The sequence below is a fragment of the Dicentrarchus labrax genome, unplaced genomic scaffold (genome assembly GCF_905237075.1).
Source record: "Dicentrarchus labrax unplaced genomic scaffold, dlabrax2021, whole genome shotgun sequence".
NCBI lineage: Eukaryota > Metazoa > Chordata > Actinopteri > Moronidae > Dicentrarchus > Dicentrarchus labrax.
The window spans coordinates 11,969,694-11,992,022 of record NW_026136723.1 but is presented as its reverse complement, the minus strand read 5'-3'; the positions used below and the strand labels follow the sequence as shown (position 1 = coordinate 11,992,022).

At 42.5% G+C, this 22,329-nt stretch overlaps 1 protein-coding gene across 23 annotated transcripts in view; it reads left to right on the top strand.

Moving 5' to 3' along the window:
• The window catches only part of adgrb2 (adhesion G protein-coupled receptor B2), a 212,352-nt gene extending 190,290 nt beyond the window's left edge, over positions 1-22,062 (top strand). For 10 of the 23 annotated variants that reach the window (XM_051390074.1, XM_051390086.1, XM_051390080.1 and 7 more), the window contains 5 exons: positions 49-768; positions 4,157-4,192; positions 6,488-6,601; positions 16,065-16,118; positions 18,587-22,062. In XM_051390074.1, the coding sequence (XP_051246034.1) occupies positions 49-768; positions 4,157-4,192; positions 6,488-6,601; positions 16,065-16,118; positions 18,587-18,763 (1,101 nt within the window). In that variant the 3' untranslated portion in view covers positions 18,764-22,062. Of the gene's footprint in view, positions 1-48; positions 769-4,156; positions 4,193-6,487; positions 6,602-9,091; positions 15,992-16,064; positions 16,119-18,586 lie in introns of those variants that run through there. The other 13 variants (XM_051390083.1, XM_051390084.1, XR_007882303.1 and 10 more) reach the window with 13 other exon arrangements.
• Positions 22,063-22,329: the final 267 nt, after the last annotated feature.

The window sequence follows — 22,329 nt, the reverse complement described above, 5'->3', positions numbered from 1 at the left end:
AAAAGGTCCCTAATATCAGGATATTATTGCCCCTGATTTTTCCACAAGATTCCACCCCTCGGTGGCCTCAATGAGCTGAGCGAGACACCCCTGAAGAAGGAGGTGAACGTGGATCAGCAGAGACAGCAGGGGCAGCAACGGAGCGGCGCTCCAATCTACCTGTGCACCGAGAGTGGCCTGGGCTGGGCTCGACCGCCCACTTCCTCCAACACCTCCCAGGACGGAAGTGCCGGAAGCGGGGGAAGCGGAGGAGGAGGGGGAGGAGGAAGTGGCGGAGGAGGGGAGGGAGACTACATGGTCTTACCTCGTAGGACGGTGAGTCTCAAACCTCCAGTGCCCTCCTCCCAAGGAGGAGGCCTGGGACTGGGGGGTGAGGACAAGCCTCTCAACATCGCAGTGGAGGATCCTCCTTTCCCCCCGCCTCCCTCTCCCCTGACCCTCCACCCAGCTGAGAGCGAGGCCTACCCAGCGGATTTTGTGCCGTCCAGTGTGGGCGACATGAACATCACCATGAACCTCAACCGCTCCTATGGGACGATCAAAACCATGCCCCACGGGCACGGCCACATGATGGCTCAGGGTGGTCTTGTACACTCCCACGGAGGACACATGCACACCCACGGGCATTCGCTCCAGCTGAAGCCGGGCCAGAGGCCATCAGTCAGACAGATTCTGACAGGGGGAACCACAGTGGAGAGAACCAGGACCCTGCCACGCAATCTGGGCAGCACCAATGCCAACACCAGCCTCTCTGCAGGATCCCTGGAGGTGGGTAAGAGGTTGAAGGATGAGGGAAGGAGGGGTTTCCCGGTGGTGGTGGTGTAGCTTCTTCACTATGTCCACCTTTCACTTGGGCACACACTTGAGGTTTATGGATGTGGTGGTGGTGACGATGTGGCTATATATGTGAAGTTGTGGTGGTTGAATGACAAAGAGGAGAGAAAGAAAGCAAGGGGAAGGAAAGTTCTTTTCAGAAAAAGGAATGTGACATTCTGTCTATTCGCTATATGCTCTAAGTATTTAAAACACTTTCCAGTGTTTTAAACAAGAAGAATGCAAATAAAACAATTTGCATCTAAAGAAGTGTCACTTAGTTCAAGAAAAATCTGTTGCACTGGATAAAAAACTATTTTATCCAATCAACATTTCTTTTTACCTTAAGAAAATAAGACTATACTACACTAAATGAATTTTTGTCATGAATATTTATGGCTATAGTAGAATATTGGAAGAAGAGAATCTGTTTGTATGACTAATATCAATATAATCAGTAGTGTGGGCTTCAAACAATTTAAGCCATTTCTAATATACATATATACATATTGTGTGTGATATACAATAACAACATGTCCAACAAACTTCTATAATAGCACAGTTGTGTGTCTTAGAACAAGTCTACTATAACAACTGCTATTATTTTCGGCTGAGTACTATTTACTGCTGCTGGCTGAGACAATGAGCGTTGAAATGAGTTACTCTCTTAGACAGACAGCTTCTTCTTCGCTTCCGTTGTGTGTGTAATGTGTGTGTGTTACCCCCTCCTTACCATACAAGGTGGTGCAGCAGATGGACTGAGACAGACAGGATCAGAGGAAATACCCCTGGTGAATGTCTTTCAGCCCACCTTAATTTTAGACACACACACACACACACACACACACACACACACACACACACACACACACACTGACAAACATACACACAAAAACAAGCCCACGATAACATGGACACAAACACACATACGCGCACGTGTTGGATCTTCCCCCAATGGCATCTTGCTGACTCACAAGGTTGATTAAAGAGATGGAAACGACACTTTCACCGAAAAGTGCAGATGCTTCATTTAGGGCTGAGGACGTTAAGGACGAGTCATTAAAACTCATAAAAAATCACTGTCATAAGAGCTACGAGTGCACTCATGAATACCAAAAAAAAGAAAAAAAAAAAAAATCGGCTGAGAAACCTACTGGATGTAATTTACTGCTGTAATTTCACCCTGTTTGAATATGCTTGATTTGGAGATGGATATCAGAGCGTGCCTCTCAAGATTAAATCACAGCAGTGTTTTACTCCCCAATTCAAATATGGTGACGCATAATGGAGGGATCACGCAAACGTACTCACAGTGTTGATTTTTAGTTAGAAGCCTTTAAATTTAAACTCTAAATGATCTAGTCAAGGCGTGAGAAAGGTTCATGGGGCATTTTATGCTAGCACTGTGCTATAGAAACCAGTGGAGGGAGTATTGAAATATAAATTAGTGTCTCCTTGCAACAGACTGTTGGCTATGAAGGTCAGATTATCGTACAATTCACTACCTTGAATTAGGGGTGTCACGATACCAGAAATTGAAGTAGTAGTCGATACCAATACTGGATGAAATTCCACGATTCTCGATACCAACTTGATACCACGGTAAACACTTCCTAATGATATTAAGTTTCAGCTGATCCAATACCTCCCTAATAATACGGATAAATAGCTCTGCATTGCATTAAGAAAAAGACTGCCTGCAACCAAGCTGTTCCTTAATGTTTTTATACATAATATATTCATATTAATATTAATATAACCTATTATATATGTATATATATATAAAAAATACTAAATAACTAATAAACAAAGTAGGCCTTTAAATAGCCTAACAAACTCTCTCTGTAATCTCCCAAAGTCTCCTGCAGTGTTTGTTGCTCGTCTGTACCTCTTTTGCAGGGATTACATTAATAAATTACTGTTATTTGCTTTTTGCACTTGCAGTGGCGTGGTGAGTGTGCAGGTCTCCACCTCTCTTTGTCTCGCCTCTCACCAGCAACTCAGCTCGGGTTGAGGTCCTGCACACACACACACGCATAGCACAGCGACAGAGATACAGACAGCAGAGAGAGTTGACGACGGAGCAATGTGCACAAAAGTTTCATCAGTAAATCACCTGTAAAGCTGCACTTGTCGCCGTCTTCAACATGTGGTATTTAATGGCCGACTAGATTACATGTAGGCGTATATGCTGCCCCATCAGGTCTGGGAGTATTGCATCCTCGGAACCGATGGAAAAATTAGTACCAGTTCTCTGAATTTTGGTATCAACTTGATACCGAGGTATCGGTTGTCGTGACATCCCTACCTTGAATACATGCAAACCAATAAAAAACTAGTGTGTGACTGTGGTTGGCTATAATAGGACTATCATACCATCATAATAGAAAATCAGAGCAGCGAAAGATTACCTATGAATTTTGTATGAGTGAGTTAATGACTGCTTTGTGTGTGTCCCCACCAAAACATGCAATATACTGTACACGTATATGCATGTTGCATGTCTACCATATTACAAAGCAAACTCAATCACGGAATTTCTCTGTTTAAGGTAAGGATTTCTCTATATAAGGGCAGTACTTCCATTGTGTTATAGAGGCAGTGAAGTTCATAGGACAAACTTGCCTTTCTATCTGTTTGCATTTCTTTACCTTTTAAAACCTTGGCTGCCAGAGCATCAGATCAGCAACTCTGCCCTTTCAAAGAATGAATACAGCTTTTAACTAACTGTGGAGAGCAGCTCCTCTCACTGCCAAATGCAAATCTCTGGCAGACAGCGAGAGCCAGATAGGAAGTCAGAGATGGAATGTAATGCAACGCAATGTCAGGGCCAGATGAGTTGGAAATGTCTGCAGCTGTTAAATTGGCGGCTTGTGTGCCACTCACTAAAGCTATGGAGGCACTTAAGAGGAGAGTGGTGGGGTCCAAACAAGATTAGAGGACGAAAACCATCTCTCATATGTTTGTTGCAGCTCTTTTAATCAGAATGTCTCCAACAAATTCTCCAAAAATAGCAACAAGGGTGATTTATGTTGGGGGGTGTAATGATTGTATTTGAGAGTATGTGAGCCGAGAAATTATTATTTCATTCTAATTCTGGGTTATTCCACTTCACTAATCTCATTACGTTGAAATAGACTGAATAATTTTCTTTCTGCCTTGACATTTGTAAGACTATCTGTATCATGTTGGGCACCTACTGCATATTAGTCCTCCTCTTGTTACTGAACAATGGCGCTGAGCGATCCGCGGATGAATTGAGATAGAGCAGTGTAAAGTTCAATAGAGGTCGAGGGGTGGTCATTGACACTTTCTTCTCTCCCCCTGCCCCCTCCTCTTCCAGAGGAAAAGAGTACGGTACTCTGAGCTGGACTTCGAGGTAAGATCTCGGGCCTCGCCCCCTGTCATCAGCCTGTCTCTGCTTTCTTGTGCTTCTGCCAGGACTTGAGTAACGAATAGAGAAGCAAAACGCATTGCTAAACCCCTCCCTTCGCACCTGTTTCTCCCTTGCATTTAGAACTATGAACTGTTTCAGACCTACCTTACGTAGTATGCTGTTTCTCCAACAATGGCCTTAAACCTTTCCATATTTCTTATCTGTCTTAATGAATTGATCTGAGTGTCAATCAATCGTAGCATCATGGGGGGAACAAAAACATCCCACTGACATGTACAAGTGAATCAAATAATGCTGTCATGTCAGCTTGGGGGTCCTGGTTGAAGAAACAGCAAAGTAGTGTGCTTCTTGTGTCTGAGTGAGTACAAGTAATTGAGTTCTGGGTCAACACGTATGTGGCCATAGTCGATTGGCTGGTTATATCTGTTGGAACGATGGTTTGGCAGTGCGTGAGTATGTATGTGTCAGAATGACCTGTGTCCTGTGAATCTCCAGTCTCTAGCGAGTAAATCAAATACAGTACCTACCTCTGCTTTTTGGTGAGAATTCAGTTTCATTTAGACTGTTGCAAAGACTGGACATTCACCCTCCGCCACGGAGATATATCTTTTATACAGAGGGTATGTGTGATGACAAGCTACTAACAGTGACTATGGCTGATTGTTTTACTTAATTTACTGGGGAGTCATTTGTGGCCGCTGCATGAATTTAGTACAAGGAGAAATAAACTCTTTTCATTAAAAATGACTATTGACTTTTGAGAAAGAACTTTTCGTAGGAGAACCACTACAATAGGGAAGTGTACACTTCCATGATTTAATGGAAGGTAACCCCATTTTTATTCATGTTTTTTTTTATTTATTTTTTTTTTTTACTTTAATTGAGTTTGCCCAACCTTTTAGACTGTCAAGAATTAACTTTATACAAGCAAACTTAATTAAGAATATAGCCTTTTAGGGGAAATAATACTTCTGAAAACTTAAAGGAGTTCTCCATTGATTTAGTATACCACTTAAAGTTGGGCGACTTGCAAGAGACACATTTAAAAAAACAAAGAGCCAAACTGTGATATTCTGAGTTTTAGGTCCCAGCTCCAAAAATGCTGGATCTTACATTTCCCAAAATGCAACCCAGTAGCATCCTTTATTATGCTGCCCCCTGACTCTTAAATGTCCATTTCATTTAAACACCGCATCTGATGCACCCAGGCTTTCTGTTATGAATTTTAAGTCAGTAGTCCAAGCTGAGATAACCCTGAGAATATCGTCAAGGTTATTTATTCAAACTTTGGAAACCACAGAAGACATTATACAAATGGTACTGTGCTTCTCGTGGTAAGTAAACTGAACTTTAAGTGTAAAATCATTGGAGTTCCCCTGTAAATAAGTGTTGTTTATTTTGAAGGTTATGTATCACTTCCAGGTCATATTTATACAGGATTTATTGGACTTTCATGAGCACCTAAAACCATATGACTCAGACAAGGATCTGCCAAAAATTAAAAAGGAAACCTAAAGCCATAGCAGCAAAAAGACACGAAGCAAGGAACTAGTAGCACCTTTCTAGCTGAGCAGAGATGAGAGTGCCCACTCTGAAGTAATTGGAGCCAGTGCTAAGCGCCAGTCCTGGCCGGTAAGTGTGCGGGTGTGTGCGCTGGCATCTTGCCCCTGTGTCACTTTCAACCTCGCAAGCTGCTTTGACGATTAGCTACTGCCGAGCAGCTCCAGAACTGCCCATTAGCACAGAGAGACAACAGCAGTGGCACTGACAAATGCAGTTTGTTGTCAGAAAATTAAAGATCTGAATTTAGCTGCCTTCTAGACAGACGTATTCCGAACACGGGGTAGGCAGTTTTTGTCGATATCCTTTCACAAGGGCAAAAGTTAAATTCCAGTCCATCTGTTAGATGTTTAATGAGTTAGACACAATCCTTAACAGGACCACCCGCTAGCAGGCTCCAGTCTGTAACAATGGCATTTCTGTCAGTCATTTTCACCAAATTTTCACTTCAAGGACTGCTCTGCAGCACTCCAAGTTTCTAAATTCTTAAAGACTCAGGAAGTGGATGATGTATGAGCATGAGCCAGCAATCGATCGATCTGTCCGCGTCCCTCTCTAACACCTTTTTCATGGCTGGCATCACTGCAGTCCCTCAGCCTTTTACCCATTCTTGTTCCCCTGCCTGCCCCTATATTGGCCCCCTCCTCCTTCCTTTGGCTTTTTTTTTTTGTTTCTATTTGGTTCATTTTTGCTGTCCCTTCCTTTCTTCCCTTCCAGAAAGTGATGCACACTCGCAAAAGACATTCTGAGTTGTACCATGAGCTCAACCACTCGTCCAAGTTCCACACCATAGACAGGTATAGCAGGGACCCAGCCATGTCCACATTCAAGGTAAGACCATTGCCCAAACGCGGGATGGGAACCCGCTGTACCTATGCACCTCTACCCCCTCCCCCACTTTGTCACAACCCTAAAACCCCACCCCTTTAACACTGAATAGCTGATACTGGAAGGCAAATGCTGACCTCTGCGCAGATCAAAATTGCAGTAGTATGCTTCACAAAAAGTGGTCAATGCTTGGTAAATATTATCAGCATTATAGTGATATGCAGCTCTCAGATGATTACAGTTCAAAGTAAAGATCACAGTAATATACAGCATCAGGTACATTTCAAAGTGATTGTATTAATTACGGTATCTTTTTTCTAGTGAACTTGCTGCTTTAGAAATAAAAAAAAAACATTGTTTGCTCTAACAAGGGAACTTGTACTTATCTCATCCGTAGAGAACTGAACAGTAGCTACCTCATGAATATAACTTGAGAGGCACATTTTATTCCAGCTTTCTTACTGCAAATATCTTTTTATACCCGCTTTAATTGGCCTGAAGTTAATTCATTCTCACTTGTGCTTGGTGCCTTATTAAATACTTGTCAAAACTGATCACATGAGCTGTTAGCTGAGGGATAATCAATCATTGCCGGTTAATGAAATCCAAATTCTGCAATTTAAGACCTGTGAAACAATTTCTCACTCTTAACAAATCACCTCACCATAATGCATTGCTGAAAAAAAAACAACAACACATGTGCCTATACACTCAAGAGCTTTGTCTATGCCTGTGTCACACTGGTTAATCTGTCTGTTTAATTGGATTATTTGTCTATGTACTGTACAGTGTTTTTTCATGTTTGTGTGTGTGTCTGTGTGGGTGGTTAGGCGTGTGTCTGAGTGTGTGTCAGCGGGGTGCTTGGGTGGGCACCTGTGAGCATGAGACTTCTTTGAATCATTAATACACCATTAGCAGCAGACGAAAGAGTCCCTGCATGCTCTGTACTGACCTTCAGAGGGCCAGTTTCATTAAGATTTAAACACACGCGCACATGCTCGCACTCCCCTCATCTGCTGAGCTTTAGTGCGTAGAGCCATGATGAGTTAGTCAACCTTGATAGGTGTACTTTCCCCTGGCATCGGCGGCATGCTGGTTCACATCTAATTTACACTGCCAGAAGAGGAACAGAGGCCAGCCTGACATCTCTCATATTCCCCACGCCGGGAAGCCACACGCATACTGTACACACACACTCGCACGTAAGCACGCTGCCATTTCCCAATGCCAGACCGGCGGCCTTTCCCTTCACTCCTCATTTGCTCAACGTCTTGATCAAGATTTTCAGAAGCTCTGGCCAGCTCCCCGTTCATTAATGCCAAGCAAATATTTTATGGAAGAGAAGAAAAATGGCAGGCTGCTTGCAAAGGCATGAGCCATATATTAGAAGTCTGTGGTTCTTAACAGTTGCGCTGCAGCATGCTAATGTGCCTCAGAGGAGCTCAGGTGCGCTTTGAGATTATGCCCAAATGTAAAAGAAATGAAAGCCCAGCCACAAATAATAGATAGGCTGTATTTAAACTAATTAAGACAAATTGGAACGCATATTTCCTGTGGGTTGCGGACGTCATAAGTTATGAAATGAGAGGGCAGTATAGACATGGCTTACTCATCCAAATCCATTATGTTAAAAGTAAGTAGGCAGTTCACTTAACTGTGAATAATTACACGGATAATGCTATCAGTGTCAGGCCTTTGACAGGACCCAGCTTGAGTTCAGCTCTACTGTTGTCAACATCTCACTTTGAGAGTCACCCCCAGACACGGACATGCTGACTATACAGTAATTATGGAGATGAGAGGGATGTGTGCGTGCGTCTGTGTGGGTGGGTGTGTGTGTTTCATATCAATCGGCCTATGTGTGTGGCTGCATGCCCCCGTGTGGGTGCGTGGTTGTAGGCATGGGTGTATGTGTGTGTCCTTTTGTCCCTTTTTGTTTGTGTGTTTTATTCTATAATCTATTTTATTTTTGAGATCAGTGTGTTGCACTGTCTGTGTTCGGAGCACATAAAGTGTGTTTAGGAGACAATTAATGCATGAGTAATGATATAATTGTTTCATAATAACTTTAATAACCTCCTTTTTATGCCATATGACAAACACTGACAATGATTTTCACATATACTACATGAGTGGTTTGATTTAGTAGCAAACATAATTGCATTTCACTGGGATATCTTCTCACGGATGGACACCCAAAGTATGTGAAAGTTGATACTCAGCCTTAACTTCATATGGCCAATTGACCATCTCACCTTTTAACGATGAGAGAGGTTAGTCAGTTCTAGGCAAAACCAGTAGAGGAAAAACCCTCACCCCCCTTACCTCTCTAATGATGAGTCATCTACCTGGATACCTCAAAAACCCATTAACCTCCCTGACGTTTGCAGGCCTCTCTCTCTCCTTTAAAGTGCCTAAACAGTATTTTAACCCACACCCTAAACAACCTGTGACCCCTTTCTAACCGATGCGACCGGTGTTCGCCCAACACAGGTCCCCCCTCCCCCACCACCGAGGCACAACACCGAGCCGTCACTAGTGCGCAGAACGTCCCTTGTTTACAAAGAAAGTCAACGTAAGGCATACTAAACCCCACATAAACCCCCGTGCAGTAGAGCCCCTCTAACTCACTCTAAGGCCGATGAGTTGATGCGCTACATGACACTGTGTGTATCTCATAGTTTTCTGTATCTGTGTTCCTGTGCTGCAAAAATGTACATTTCACATGTCATTAACTGTTCACTAAACATTTCCCTCAATTAGCAGTTGTCCAATCACGGCTTAGCAACAGTAACTAGGCACGGTTAATTTACCTGAGATAGGGTTAAGTTTGCCAAACTGGAATGCTAGCGTAATTAGTTAACTAGCTACAGCTGATAAAGTTTCAGCAAAGCATTTCGGACAACAGAATCGGTGGTCACCAGCTAAAAATGAGAAATCTGCTTTTGTCTAAAATCAAGGACCCACTCCTTCAAATTTAAGAATTCTAATGGTAAATCTGCCACCATTATCATGGTACACTGCATATGTGCTGTGCTATAATGGAAAGCTTGACAGGTGGGGGGTGGGGTTTACGAACATACTCATACAGACTGTTACTATTTGCAGTTACAGCCACACAGACAGGGTCTATGAGCTTACTCCCATGCAGCTGCTCATCTACTACCCATCAGCGCTGTCTCATAGTGAAGTGCCTAAATATTAGATGGTCCCCTAGCGGTGTGGTGCTGTAACAGTTCAGTGCGTCACAGCTTGTACCCCCTGTGCCTGTGCATTCATGTAATGAATGCTAATTTCCCTTCCTTCATCAAGTCCTGTACAAATTCATATTCAAATACAATCTGGAATCACTGTAACCAGAGATATGGATTTGTAAGGTGGTCTGATGCAGGACTGGATTAATCTCCCATGATTAAAACAAGGACATAGAAGGACTTTTTTTGTTGTTGTTTAGCTGTTTTAGGTTGTGTTTTTATTTTTGTAGCACCACTGTGTGTGATGTGACAATCCATACAGTCATTGTGCCCATTTCAGTGTCTGAATTAAACCTTATGATCTAAACACCATAACTGAGTGATAAATCAGTTCATAAAGACAATGACCCATCCAAACCAAATCATAATCACCTCATAAAGCATGATATTCTGCTCATAAACTAGCTCATTGGCACTAAAACGGGGCCAAACACGATGCACTTTGTATGGGTGCTGGTAAAAGACTATAGGAAATATCACAAGGACTTATGGGGTCAGAAGAGACTTGATCCATTTTACTTCTCTGGAAAGGTAGGATTTCTGTGTTGGCCGTGTTGAGAAGATGAGTGGATATCAGAAAATGTCACACACATGGGCACACCTATTTCTACTTTCACATCTTATCCAATTTTCTGTGTAAGTGCAGTGGGCTCAAAGTGGTCTCGGGCATTACATGTGCCATCACAGATAAAATCCACATATTTCATACTTCTTTTGATGATTTCTGCTTTTCTTGTCCCTCATGCCACCTGTTATACTGTTATTAACTCTGTCTTGCCCGGGAACTGGTAATCTGTATCTTTACCACACTGATAGCTTGAGGCTGTTAAGTGATGACTCAGTGTTACGCCTAATAGATGCAAACAGAGGGGAAAGACGTGACCGGAAAGAAGGGGGTGGGAGGCAGACACTATATTACAAGACTCCCCATTAACCTCAGTGTTGAAAATAACCTTGTCTGTCGTTTCTGTTAGGCTGCTGAAGCTAGCAGAGCTATTCCCGTAGCCTGAAAATAAATGTACATGTTGCCCTCTGTTAAAAAAATATATATACATGACCTTTGAAAATCTATTCGGTGAAATGGCTTACTGGTAAACTATGGCTAACAAAGGTCAGTTGCAGGCTGTGACATATTTTTCTCCTGCAGGGTTCAGACATCTGTGCACATTTTTAATGCGGTAAGATACATAGCAACTGTTTTATATTCTGAAACTACAAGAGTTACAGGGGTCACTGTGAGCTTATGTTGATTGATTGTGGATTGTTAGCTGTTATTAGACTTTGTTTACATCGGAACAGCTTCTGACTTTAAATTGTGTGTGTCTGTTTTGGTATAGATACACCGTTATCTGCCCCCATACGTGAATAATATCTGTTGCAGTGCTACGACTCAGATGAAGTGGATAGAAAGTGGGCTGCTCTTTAACGCTAATGATGAAAACAAATTCAAATCCTGCTCTGTTTTAAGTACAGTGGATGCTCTGGCAGGGGCCATATGGCGAGCCGGGGGATGGAGTCCATTTTACATTGTGTCTCACGTAATGGAGACAGGATACAAATGGAATCAGTGGGGTTACTGAAAGACAGAGTAGATGCAGTGTGTATGTAACACAGTCCTCCCTGCCTGCACTAATGTTTAGATTTAGAACGGCTTCTTGGCCTCCGTCACTGTGGAGTTAGCCCGTCGTTCTCTATCCTCTCCACAGGGTTCAGAAGGTCGTAACACAAATTTGCATGCAGTACCCAATGATGCAGTGTTCTGCCTCTCTGTGTGGGATGGACGGTGTGTGTGTGTAAAAGAGAGAGAGAGCGTTAGCACTGCGTAATGGCCTGGCTGATGCATTTTTTAGCTCTCAAATGGGATATATTTCCATCCCGTCGTCTGCTGTGTTCTTGATTAAATGAAGCGTGCTTGGCTTCCCTCTCCAGATAGGCAGCGAGGAGTTGTGCAGAGCGCAGTGGGATGGAGAAAAAGACAAAGGAAACAAGTACTTTGCTTTGTTGTGATTTCACTCATGCTAGATCAGAGCAGGGACAGCGAGCAAATTTTCGATCATGAAAGATGCATTTGCTATTCAATCTAAGTGGCTGTAGGCGTCCTTTTGAATCCTATGCTGAAAGCCTGGTCTGCTAGGCTACATATGGAAATACATTGTGGTATTGTCTAAGAGGGCTCTACCATTATCCTGTCCCATAAAAGAGAGGTGAGACCTGGGGTGCTCTCTTTATGACTCCACAGTTAACATTAGTGTCTGTTATTGATATTCCAGCGATGTTCTTAGGCCACTGAAGGGAAATTTAGGTAAGGTAATGTGTATGCTTTGAGGATGTCTCATGTAAAATGAAGATGTATAATTTTAAATGACAAAAGACTCAATTTTTGTTGATTCAGAGGGGGCAATTTGCCTGCACTTGCAAACCCCGTAGGTCTTGATAGTCAATTTGCTGGCATTAAGCTAAGGGGCTTCAATTTCACATTCCAGTAATAAACCAAGTCCTCCCCTCTTCTTCCTCTTCATATCTCATTCTCCCTTCAATTCATCCTCACGGCTTGACATTTTCTCTCTCCCGTCGCCCTCATTTTCCCATTTCTCCCTCTAAACTCAGCCTTCGGTGGCACGTTTGAGGCATTAATTGAATAATTAATTCCTCTCATTAGCTTGTTTTTAATTATTTCCTTGCCCCCCTTCTCCGTGCCGAGCATAAACTCATCAACTGTTTTCACCCTTCCACACAAATTGCCCATGAAAACTGAGGGCTGGCGGAGTGTAGCTTTAGCACACTGGCTCTATCAGTGGCTCCTAATGAGGGGACGGTTAGCCCAGGCGGAACAAGCCTAACACTAGCTTCATGCACCAAGAGGCACAATACTAATTTAGCTCATTTAGTGTCCTTGGGCCAATTAAAGGGAGGTGAAAAGGGCCGAATCGCTTGCTGGAACAGTTTTTTTTTTTACTAAAGGAACACAGGCCTTGGATTGCATTGCGCTGCACTGCACAGGCCCAGACAGCAGCGAACCAAGCCTGTGTGTCTGATTGCTCGTTTGTTTGCAATGTGTTGCACTAATGGAATTTATTTGCCCTACATTCTCTAGATTTGGCTCCTTTGAAGGGCCTTATTACTTGTGGCACAGATTCATTCCCAGCTAAGGGGTAAATGGTGCTAAAGACTGCTATGCCCAGTTAGTCTATTTTTGTGCCCCCTAATAAATTATGCCAGTGCTAAATGGGAAATCAGGATTTGATCATTATCTTGATGATATAATGAAATAAACACACATAGATGGCTTCAAATTGTCCACTTCTGCTTCAGTGACTCAAAGCCCACTGACAGCTATAAGACTATAGCCGTGTTCTGATATCCACTCAGTCTTCTTTTGATGTTACTTTCATTTTCTCCATGTATAAATGTGATTTTAAATTTGTTTCATTTGATCCTCACACTCATTGTACTGTTATGTCTTTTCTTTGCCTTACTGCCACATTTTATTGATTTTTGTTTTTTGTTTTTTTGTTTTCTGTTTTTATGTCCTTTGTTGGCTGACGGGGCCTTGTGTTGCATGCTTGTTGTCATGTCCCAGTTTGAATGTAGCCAGACAGTCAGCAGAACCATGGGCATCCAAGTCAACAAAGGTAAAGTTAACCTGCTTACCCACAACCACCTGTCCCCCCCATCATCTCCCAAAGACAGCCTGCCACATTGCTCACCCACATTCAGACACAATTTCCATTCCGTGGTCCAAATGAGGGGGACTGAGTGGCAGTGAGTGGGCAACATCCACCAACACTGTCGCGGAGGCTCGATGTTTGGGCAGTAGCGTCTTTTTTCTAGTATGTACTATCCCTACAAACTGTTTTCTTCACTTAGCTTTGTCACGCTTGCAGCTTGTAGCATTTTCTCTAAGATAATCATGCAGCTTGCCTGAAACATCCCATCATTGGGGAATTTAGCTAAAGTTTTCCTATCAGTGATGGACAGTGTATTCCATATTGCCAGTTCCATTGCAACACTGATGGTGCACAAACTTTGCATTTAGAAGTTAATTACAGAATCACGTTTGATGCTTTGAATGCTGATAAAAGGACACATTATTGTCATTGAAAGTCTGTCAGCCATGAATTCAGTCTATCACAGATGGTTGATAATGTTTGTCCTGTTGCCAACCCTGATATTTTTGGCTTTTTACATAGTGTAAAGAAAATTTTTGGTTTTTATACAAATGCTGCATATGTTTGGACATATGTTGAAAGAAAATGAAAGAACAAGTAGAAATGATGTAGTATTAGGAGACAGACAGGAAAGCAGATAAAGACAGAAATTATTGATAAATCAACCAGATTAGCACATCTCAAGATGTACATCTGTTTCGTCTATGCAGCTCAGTTGTGGAGAAAGTATTTCAATTCTTTACTTAAGTTAAAATAGCAAAACTGCAATATGAAGTCACTCTGAAGTATGTAAGCATTAATGTGTAAGTAGCAGGTGGAGGTGGAGCTCACTTTAACTACCACATGGTGGCCAGTTAAATGTGTAATAATGGGTCATACTTTATAAACAGCATTATGAGTATTATGATTTGTGTGTAAAATCTTAATCAGTAAAGTAATTATGAAATAAAGCTGTCAGATAACTGCAGTGAAGTAAAAAGCAATACTTAAGTGAAGTACAAGTACCTTGAATATGTATTTAAGTGCAGCACTTGAGTAAATGTAGATATTAAAGTACTGGATTTACATTCCACCACTGATGCCGCTGAAAACATATCAATTCAAAGTATCAAACTGTTGTGTACCAGATGCAAATTTCAAGTTTCTATAAATTTCCAACATGTAGGCTAGCTAATGAGCACATCACATATGACAGTAAATCAAGACACCCCCAGGCAATATGCCAAGCCCAGAAATGTTTTTAATCTCTGAATGGAGAGCAAACACACACACACACACACTGTTTCAGACACGCTCCCAAACACTCTTAGGCGGAATTATGTGCTATTTCATCTGCAGATTTTTTAATGATGGAAAAATTGTCGGACATAAACTTTAAACAATACTCTGAAATACTTCTCGCAAAAAAAAAAAAAAAGGGTCCAGTCAATATTAGCCAAGTTGTTAGAGCCACTATAGGGAATCAATTTGGGCCTAGACTTGAGGCGGACTGGGATTTCCATTCCCCTCCCCAAACACCTAGTGACACACACATCATTTCTAGAGTGGTCAGCCCGTCAACACAACTACCAAGAAAACAGCGATACAAAGCAACATAGAACTTTTTTCTAATTTCTGCACTAGTGTCCCAACTAGAAAAACACCTAGAAATTCAGAACACCTTTAAATATTGGACTAAAAAACAACAGACCACACATACAGAAGCAAGCAACCTTACGCTGCAGTTTACAACATAAAAAAAACATAGATAACACTGCAGAGGTACAGCAGGGGAAGCTAGGTTTATGTGTTTATGCCAGAGGCAGGACATACAGAGTCAGCAATGTCTGTTTTATAGCCTAGCTTTAACTATTTTATGTGTTGTATTAACACATACAGTATCAAATCAATAATGCAGAAAGTGTAGATAGCATTTCCATGCACTAATAACCTGATTAGTTATCCAGTTTCAACATTATTTAGAATACATGAGCTCCAAAGCCTCTAGCACTGCACAGCAGAGTCACTGTTGCAGCTTTTAGAATCAGATTACTTTACGCCCACATGCCGTCCGTTCTTTTATCCCCTGTATAGTAGTTGTAGCGGCTATTAGTGTCTCACTCACTCTGTCCCTGCTTCGTCACTTTTCCTCTAAGCTCTGACAGCTCAGGATGTTAAAAAACACTGCCTGTTCCAACACACTTGAATTATGCCTGTATAACCATGCAGACGTTGCGTGTCCGATCATTGTTTGCACTGTTTCTGCTCATGTGTGCATGTTGTGAGCGTGTACACGTGTTTTGTCATGAGAGAGCTGATGAGGGGGATTTCGGAAACTGAGGCGGAGAGAGAGAGAGAGAGAGATAGAGAGAGAGAGAGAGGGTAAGGTGTAAGCACAAAACAACAACTGCCTGTTCACCTGCTGAAGGTGTGGGAACAATGCTATTGTTTCAGGGCAGAGTTGTCAGTGACTGTGATCCCCCCCCCCCCCCCCCCCCTTCTTCTCTCTCTCTGTCTCTCTCGTCACCCACTCCTTGTCTTCTCCCTCCCATTTCATCACCACAGAGGGAAAAGCGATGGAGCATTTCGTCTGCCGGAGGTGAAAAGAACTCGTCGAGTGTAAGTAGAGGGGGTTTCTGGCAGAGAGAGGGAGAAAGAGAGGGATGAGATGGGGCTTTGGGGCAAGGAGGGGAATGGAGGCTGGCAGAGATGGCGAAAGGGAACAGATAGACACGCAGTGGCAGCACAATCGTGTTAGCCTAGTCTCCCAGGGATAAAGTTGGGCTTAACTGCAGCATTACCCACACTCCTGCATTACAAAATGTTCCTTCGCCAGCATTTAGCATGCAAATTGGCTCCCAGATTATGCCTTTTGTATTCATTTTACCAACTGTCAGGCTGTGACGCAGGGAGAATGATAATCAGGCAGATATTGCCCCCTAGCGCTCCGGCGACGATCATCACACTGCGAGGAGGAGGGGGGGAGGGAGGGAGGGAGTGCTGTGCTACTGCAGATCAATGAGTTGTGTGTACTGCATATATGTGTGTGTGTGTGTGTGTGTGTGTGTGTGTGTGTGTGTGTGTGTGTGTGATGAAGAGATAGACAGGGATTGAGGGTGTGAATAGCTCAAAGTGAATTGCGTATGAGTACTTTATAAGAGTTGGTGCAATGAAGGGAAGGCATGAACGAAATGAAAGAAGGAGATAGCTTAGTTGCAGATACAGGAGTGCTCTCTAATTGATGACATACGTACAAACAGCCACATAGGGGTAGATACTTGCACATAAAGCACATCTGGTTTTCCCCTCTCAAATACACTTTTAAAAGCACTCATCAGGATGTGTTGTCCTGCAAGACATACTCTGTGAACACTCATCCTCTTAATGTTCATTTAGACTATGAATATTGAGCCCCATGCAGCCCAGGAAGCTCCACTGCAGCTCGGTCCACTCTGTCTTCGAGAAGCACCACAAGTTTGTCTTTGTATGTTTTGCTCCTCCAAGAGTCACGTGGGCTAGCGATCCCCTCATGTCTTTCCCAGTTCGTATCTGTGAAGTCATTATCTCCGAGATAATGAGTCCTATTTGAATAATGGCCCTTATCTGATGCATAATGCTACCTCTGAATCCGTCTTTAGCTAATCCCCCAACATGTATTTTACATGCATGGTGGGCACATCTGTGGACCACATGCAGCGATCACAGACCCAAGGTTTTCCGCTTTCATCAGCCAAAGGTTACTGATTGGGAGAGGTGGGAGATCAAAGTGGGACAGGTATATTCTTTCTAAATAAAAGAACAGAGGTAGTTTTTGATAGAAAAATGGAAAGGTGCTTTGAACTACAGGTATGTATGGTACTGCTTTTTAGTATTTGTGTTAACTAACCTCTTAGACATGGCACTGAGGCAGTGGTTTGGCCTCTCTGTGTGTATGTTGATATTTGCCAAGCTTAGAGACAAAAGATTCCATTTAGGTCCTGTGAGTGCTTATTTTAATGTATCCATCTCCAAATCTGTGTGCTGGCCAAAACTGGCCAAGGCAATGGTGTCCAGGTATTTCATTTAAAGGAAAAATTCCAGCTGACTACAACTTAGGTTTTATTTCGTAGTGTTGGCCATCATTTCTATCCATTTTGATAACACTGTACTCACAAAATTCAATGGCTCAAATTTGGAAACGCCATTGCAAAGTCTGACATGGCAAGAAACACGTGTAGTCGGATGATTACACATATGGAAACAGTTTAGTGAGGTTATCTAAACCACTTCATAAGACGAAAATTGAGTGTGCCAAACCAGGAACCAGGAAGTCAGCAATATTTAACCCATCAGTGTGCCCCAGGTGTGGGCCCCGAGTTTCCTGGGTCCCTGGATCCCAAAGTTAATGTGGTTATAATTTGATTGAAAACAGGTTGATATAAGAAGATGTACTACTGTATGTAAGCACAATACCCAACTGGAAATAAAAATAAACGCAACCTCCACTAATTTTACAGTAGTGCAGCATTTGTTAAGCATTTGTGAAGCATTTGCCTCAAGTGATGTCACTTGAGTCAGTGTCGGTTGGGGCTGAAGACTACGACTTTGAAAATGAAAGAAATATCTCTGTAGCCTGCTCCTCGTATCTACATCAGCCACTACTAGCATAACACACCAAATTGAGGTGGTCAAGTTGCATTGTGGTTAATGTAGGCGACAAGTTTTGACGAGAAAAATAATGTGTAGAATACACTATATATTTGGTTCAGGTGCATCAATCTGGATCTTTTTTTTCAGTGTTTTCATTTGTGGTATTTCTTTGTCTGGTTGTTAATGTGGTTTAGCAGGAAGGTTGTCTGTAAACTAATAGATGATGAGGACCGACCTCTCTCTTCCACATAAGTGTGTCTAATCTAACTGCACATGTTTCTTGCCCTTACTTGCAATGTCACCACTGTTATTAGATAAAAATGGTGTCTAAATAAAATATCAAAATAAAAGTGTTTAAGATTTTTGTATCTTTTTTTTTTTTTAACGTCTGCACGGTGCCTTCATTTTCCAATATTTCTCCTTATATGGCGCTTTTCCTTGTCCTCTCTCTCCATCAGGACAAGTCAACCCCGGAGGACCAGAGCTCCTGGGACAGCTTCAAAACCATGACCCCCGAGCTGTCCATCGTTCCTGGGGAGCAGAAGGACCGGATGGAGCTGCACAATAAGAACTGGGACTCCTCCTCTGCTAACACACCTGACTCGTCCGAAGGAGACTTCCAGACTGAAGTGTGAAGACACACGGACGTACACGCACTCACTTGAATACACACACGCTCATGCCGAGATGCAGATGCACACAGAGATACTGAACTTCTGAAAAGCTATACATAAGTACATGATTTTCCACAAAGATCTCACACACACACTGCTCCCCGTCTCCTGCAATGTGCTCTGTCGGATCCCATACTGTATTTGTTTACTGCTGCAGTGGACAGACATGGAAAGAAGACTGTTCTACTCTATATTTTCGCAAAGACTATTGAAAAGAAAGAACAGGGGCTTGACACCTCTCTGACTGACAAAGATTTTTAAATGAAGTTAAGAAAACTATGAAAAAACTTATTTCTGAGAAAAATGTCTTGATTTTATTCTGGAGAAAAAAGAAAATCTCTTTCAATTGTTTGATGATTTGGGGGGGAAAAAAGAAAAAGAAGAATATTTCTGCACCGTTCAGTTCTTTTTATAGCAAGGGGAAAAAAATCTCACTGAGGTTTCTCACACTGGTAGCCCCCCTAGGCACCCTGCTTTCATTTATTTCCTTTTCCCTTCTAATGGATGACGAAAGCATTCAATGTCTCAGTGTTTCCTTTTTTTATTTTCATTAGTTTCTTTTCGTCATTTCGGATGGATAGAGGATGGGGGGACAGGGGAAACGCTGCTCCTTGATATGTGCCATCCTCTCCGCTTTTTTCAGGTTCCAGTTCAACAGTCCCAGCCATCCATTTCTCTCACATCCTCTGTGTCAACATTGTATTCCCCCTTTTTGTGTATTTTCTATGGTTTAGCTAAAGAAACGTCCTCCCCTATGGTTTGAAACTTTTAATGAAAAGATATTACGATTGAAACAAAGAACTGAGTTGTGTTTTATGGTCTAACTGTTCAAGAGGAATGGATTTATTTTCAAACTGGTTTGGTTTATGCTTGTGCTGCATTTTTTTTCCTCATTAGTTTTTTCTTTTCTTTTCATTTCCTGTGAGAATTAACCCATGTGGAACTTAAAAAAACATGATTTAGGACACCCACAGCACACAAATGCTTTCTGAGGTAATGTGCGCCACATGTTACCCACCCATGAGGGAAAAGAAGGATAGCAATCACCATGCAGATTCTTGAATCTCCTTTTTTTTTTCCTTCTTTTTTTGCTTGGAGATAAAAGCCTTTAAAGATTGAAGCATCTGAATCCATTTCAGCCATCACCAATCACAGTAATGCCAGAGAAACAGAATAGCTCTCTTTTTCAGCCCAAATGGAATCCGTGCAAGCTCTGTTTAGCATCTCTCATTTCGCTAAAACCTATGCTGCTTAGAGTGAAGTATTCATCAGTTTAGCGACTAACTTGCTCTTCCCCAGTTACTGAGGAAATGTTGTTAGCTTTACGTGACCTGAGCAGGTATTTTCAAGCCAGTAACGTGAATCTAAACACCACCTGAACCAAATTCTTCGTCCTTTTCCAAGAACCCCATCACAAATTTAAAGACAAACATGCCTCCCTCTTCTTTTTCGCCTACCGCCTTCCCTTCTCATTTCTCCTTCTCTGTTGCTCATTCTGCCCACCCAGCGTCGTGCTACCAGGAGGCATGAAATCTTAATGTTAGCAGGGAAGCCAGATGTATAATTCCTCGTTCGCATGAATCCCCGTCCGTGTGATTGTACCCTGCGCTTGTGAGCACAGCAGCTGCAGAAAGAGAGAGTGAAATAGAAACGCAGAGAGGGGAGCCACAGAGGTTAGAAGGCTACAGGGTGGCAGAGTGATGAGGGAAAAGCTAAAAAAAAAAAAAAAAAAAGCCAGTGGTGGTGCTTCCTGCTTGACATTCTACATCCGTACTTCAGACGCTACAAGAGGACAACCAGTTTCCCGCTGTTGCTACATTAGCACATCAGTCCTCGGCACACCAACAGAGGGAGGGAGACAGTGTCAGAGTGCAGGATGAATTCAATAGATGGCTTGATAACTTGTCTGCCGATGTTCAAAGCTCGCCTTAATCTAACGGTGTGGAGAAACAGATGAGACACAATTTAGGGCAGCAAAAAGTGCAAGAGAAAACGGTAGCCATGGAAAAGGATCCAAAAATATATAGCGAGAAAGCTAGAGGCAGACAGAGATGCAGATTAAGAAGGGGAGTGCTCAAAACAGTAATTACCCGGGGATGGTGATTTGTCCTGACATTTTCCAATGCAGCCCTCAAACCATCTGTTTAAAGATCCCTAATGTGGTAGTACTGCAGCACAGCGCAGATGGTGAGACAAGAGTGCGGCCCTCCTAACCTTTCAAGCTAATCAGCTGATATGCAAACCTACAGCCCGCTCCCTCTCACAGGAGAGAGAGGTAGGTTCGGCCCCACGTTGCCCAGCTAAGGTCACATTCACCTGACCTTCTGTGCGGCTCATGATTCAGATCTCCCTTACAGTGTGTCCAAACAGAAGCAAACAGCGGTCCGTCAGCACCACGGTCTCAGTCAGTGGGTGATGCTGTATAGTGGAAGAAAACATCAGTCTCAGGGGAAACAGATTTGACCTTTACACAGACAAAAACTTTTTTTTTTTTTTAATATATATAAAAAGTATATATGAAAAAGAACTTGTTTAAGAGAAAGCTGTAGATGAGCTCCCTACAAAGCCTTGTTCCCATGGTTACTTATAAGTGGGATTTGATGAAAGGAGGAAAAAAAGGAAAGAAAAAGAAAGAAATGTGAATGTTTGATTTCAGCGCAGTGTGAGATTTTGTCACTTTTCCTGTATTTTGCTCATTGCACACGAAAAGTACGAGTAGGTTTCACCTCAGTGAGGGCCGGATTTTTAAGTGTTCACTACCGAGAACGGTAAGTGCTTGACTGATTGAGATTGATGACTGATCATTTGAGTGTGCCACCGCAACTACGGCTCATCCTGCAATTTCACAGTTTTCCTTTACTCTGATAAACTGATGCAAATGCTGACACATGAAGATGATAGAGTGTATGCTAGTCCGTCAGATTGGTGTCCTTTTGTGTGTTGAAAGCCTGCTAAACTCAACAGCCCATACAGAGAGATGAAACACGGGCAAGCCCAATTTGCAACGTAACTCCAGGCGGACACCAACTCCAACACCTACTATGCTCACCTTCACCTCCACCTTCACCCTTTAGCCTTCAATGCTTAGGTGTTAACCGACTGCTACAACCATCCGACATTCCAGTTGATTTATTATTGAAAACCCCCCCTCCCTTTCCTTTTCTCCCTCATTTCTGTTCTTTTTATACATAAGATTGTACAAAGTAGTCCTCTAATGTTTTCATAGTGTCTTTTTATATGAAAATAAATTTTCAAATTGATCTCAGTGTCTCATGTGTATGCGCACTGCTTCAAGGGCATCTGTGGACGGGAACACGGGCCCTTTCTAGATTTGCAGTGTACTCGCAATCCCCGTGTTTTCATAATATCACTCCGAGTGTTGGGCATGACAAACTCTGTTACCCAGAAGCACTGAAGCCTAACTGTGACCAATCAGAGGCCCCGCTGGTCTGTCTGAAAATGTAAAAGGGACAGTTCTGTGGGTTTGAAGTTATGTTGCACTGGAATAACCAAAGGGGGAAATGTCA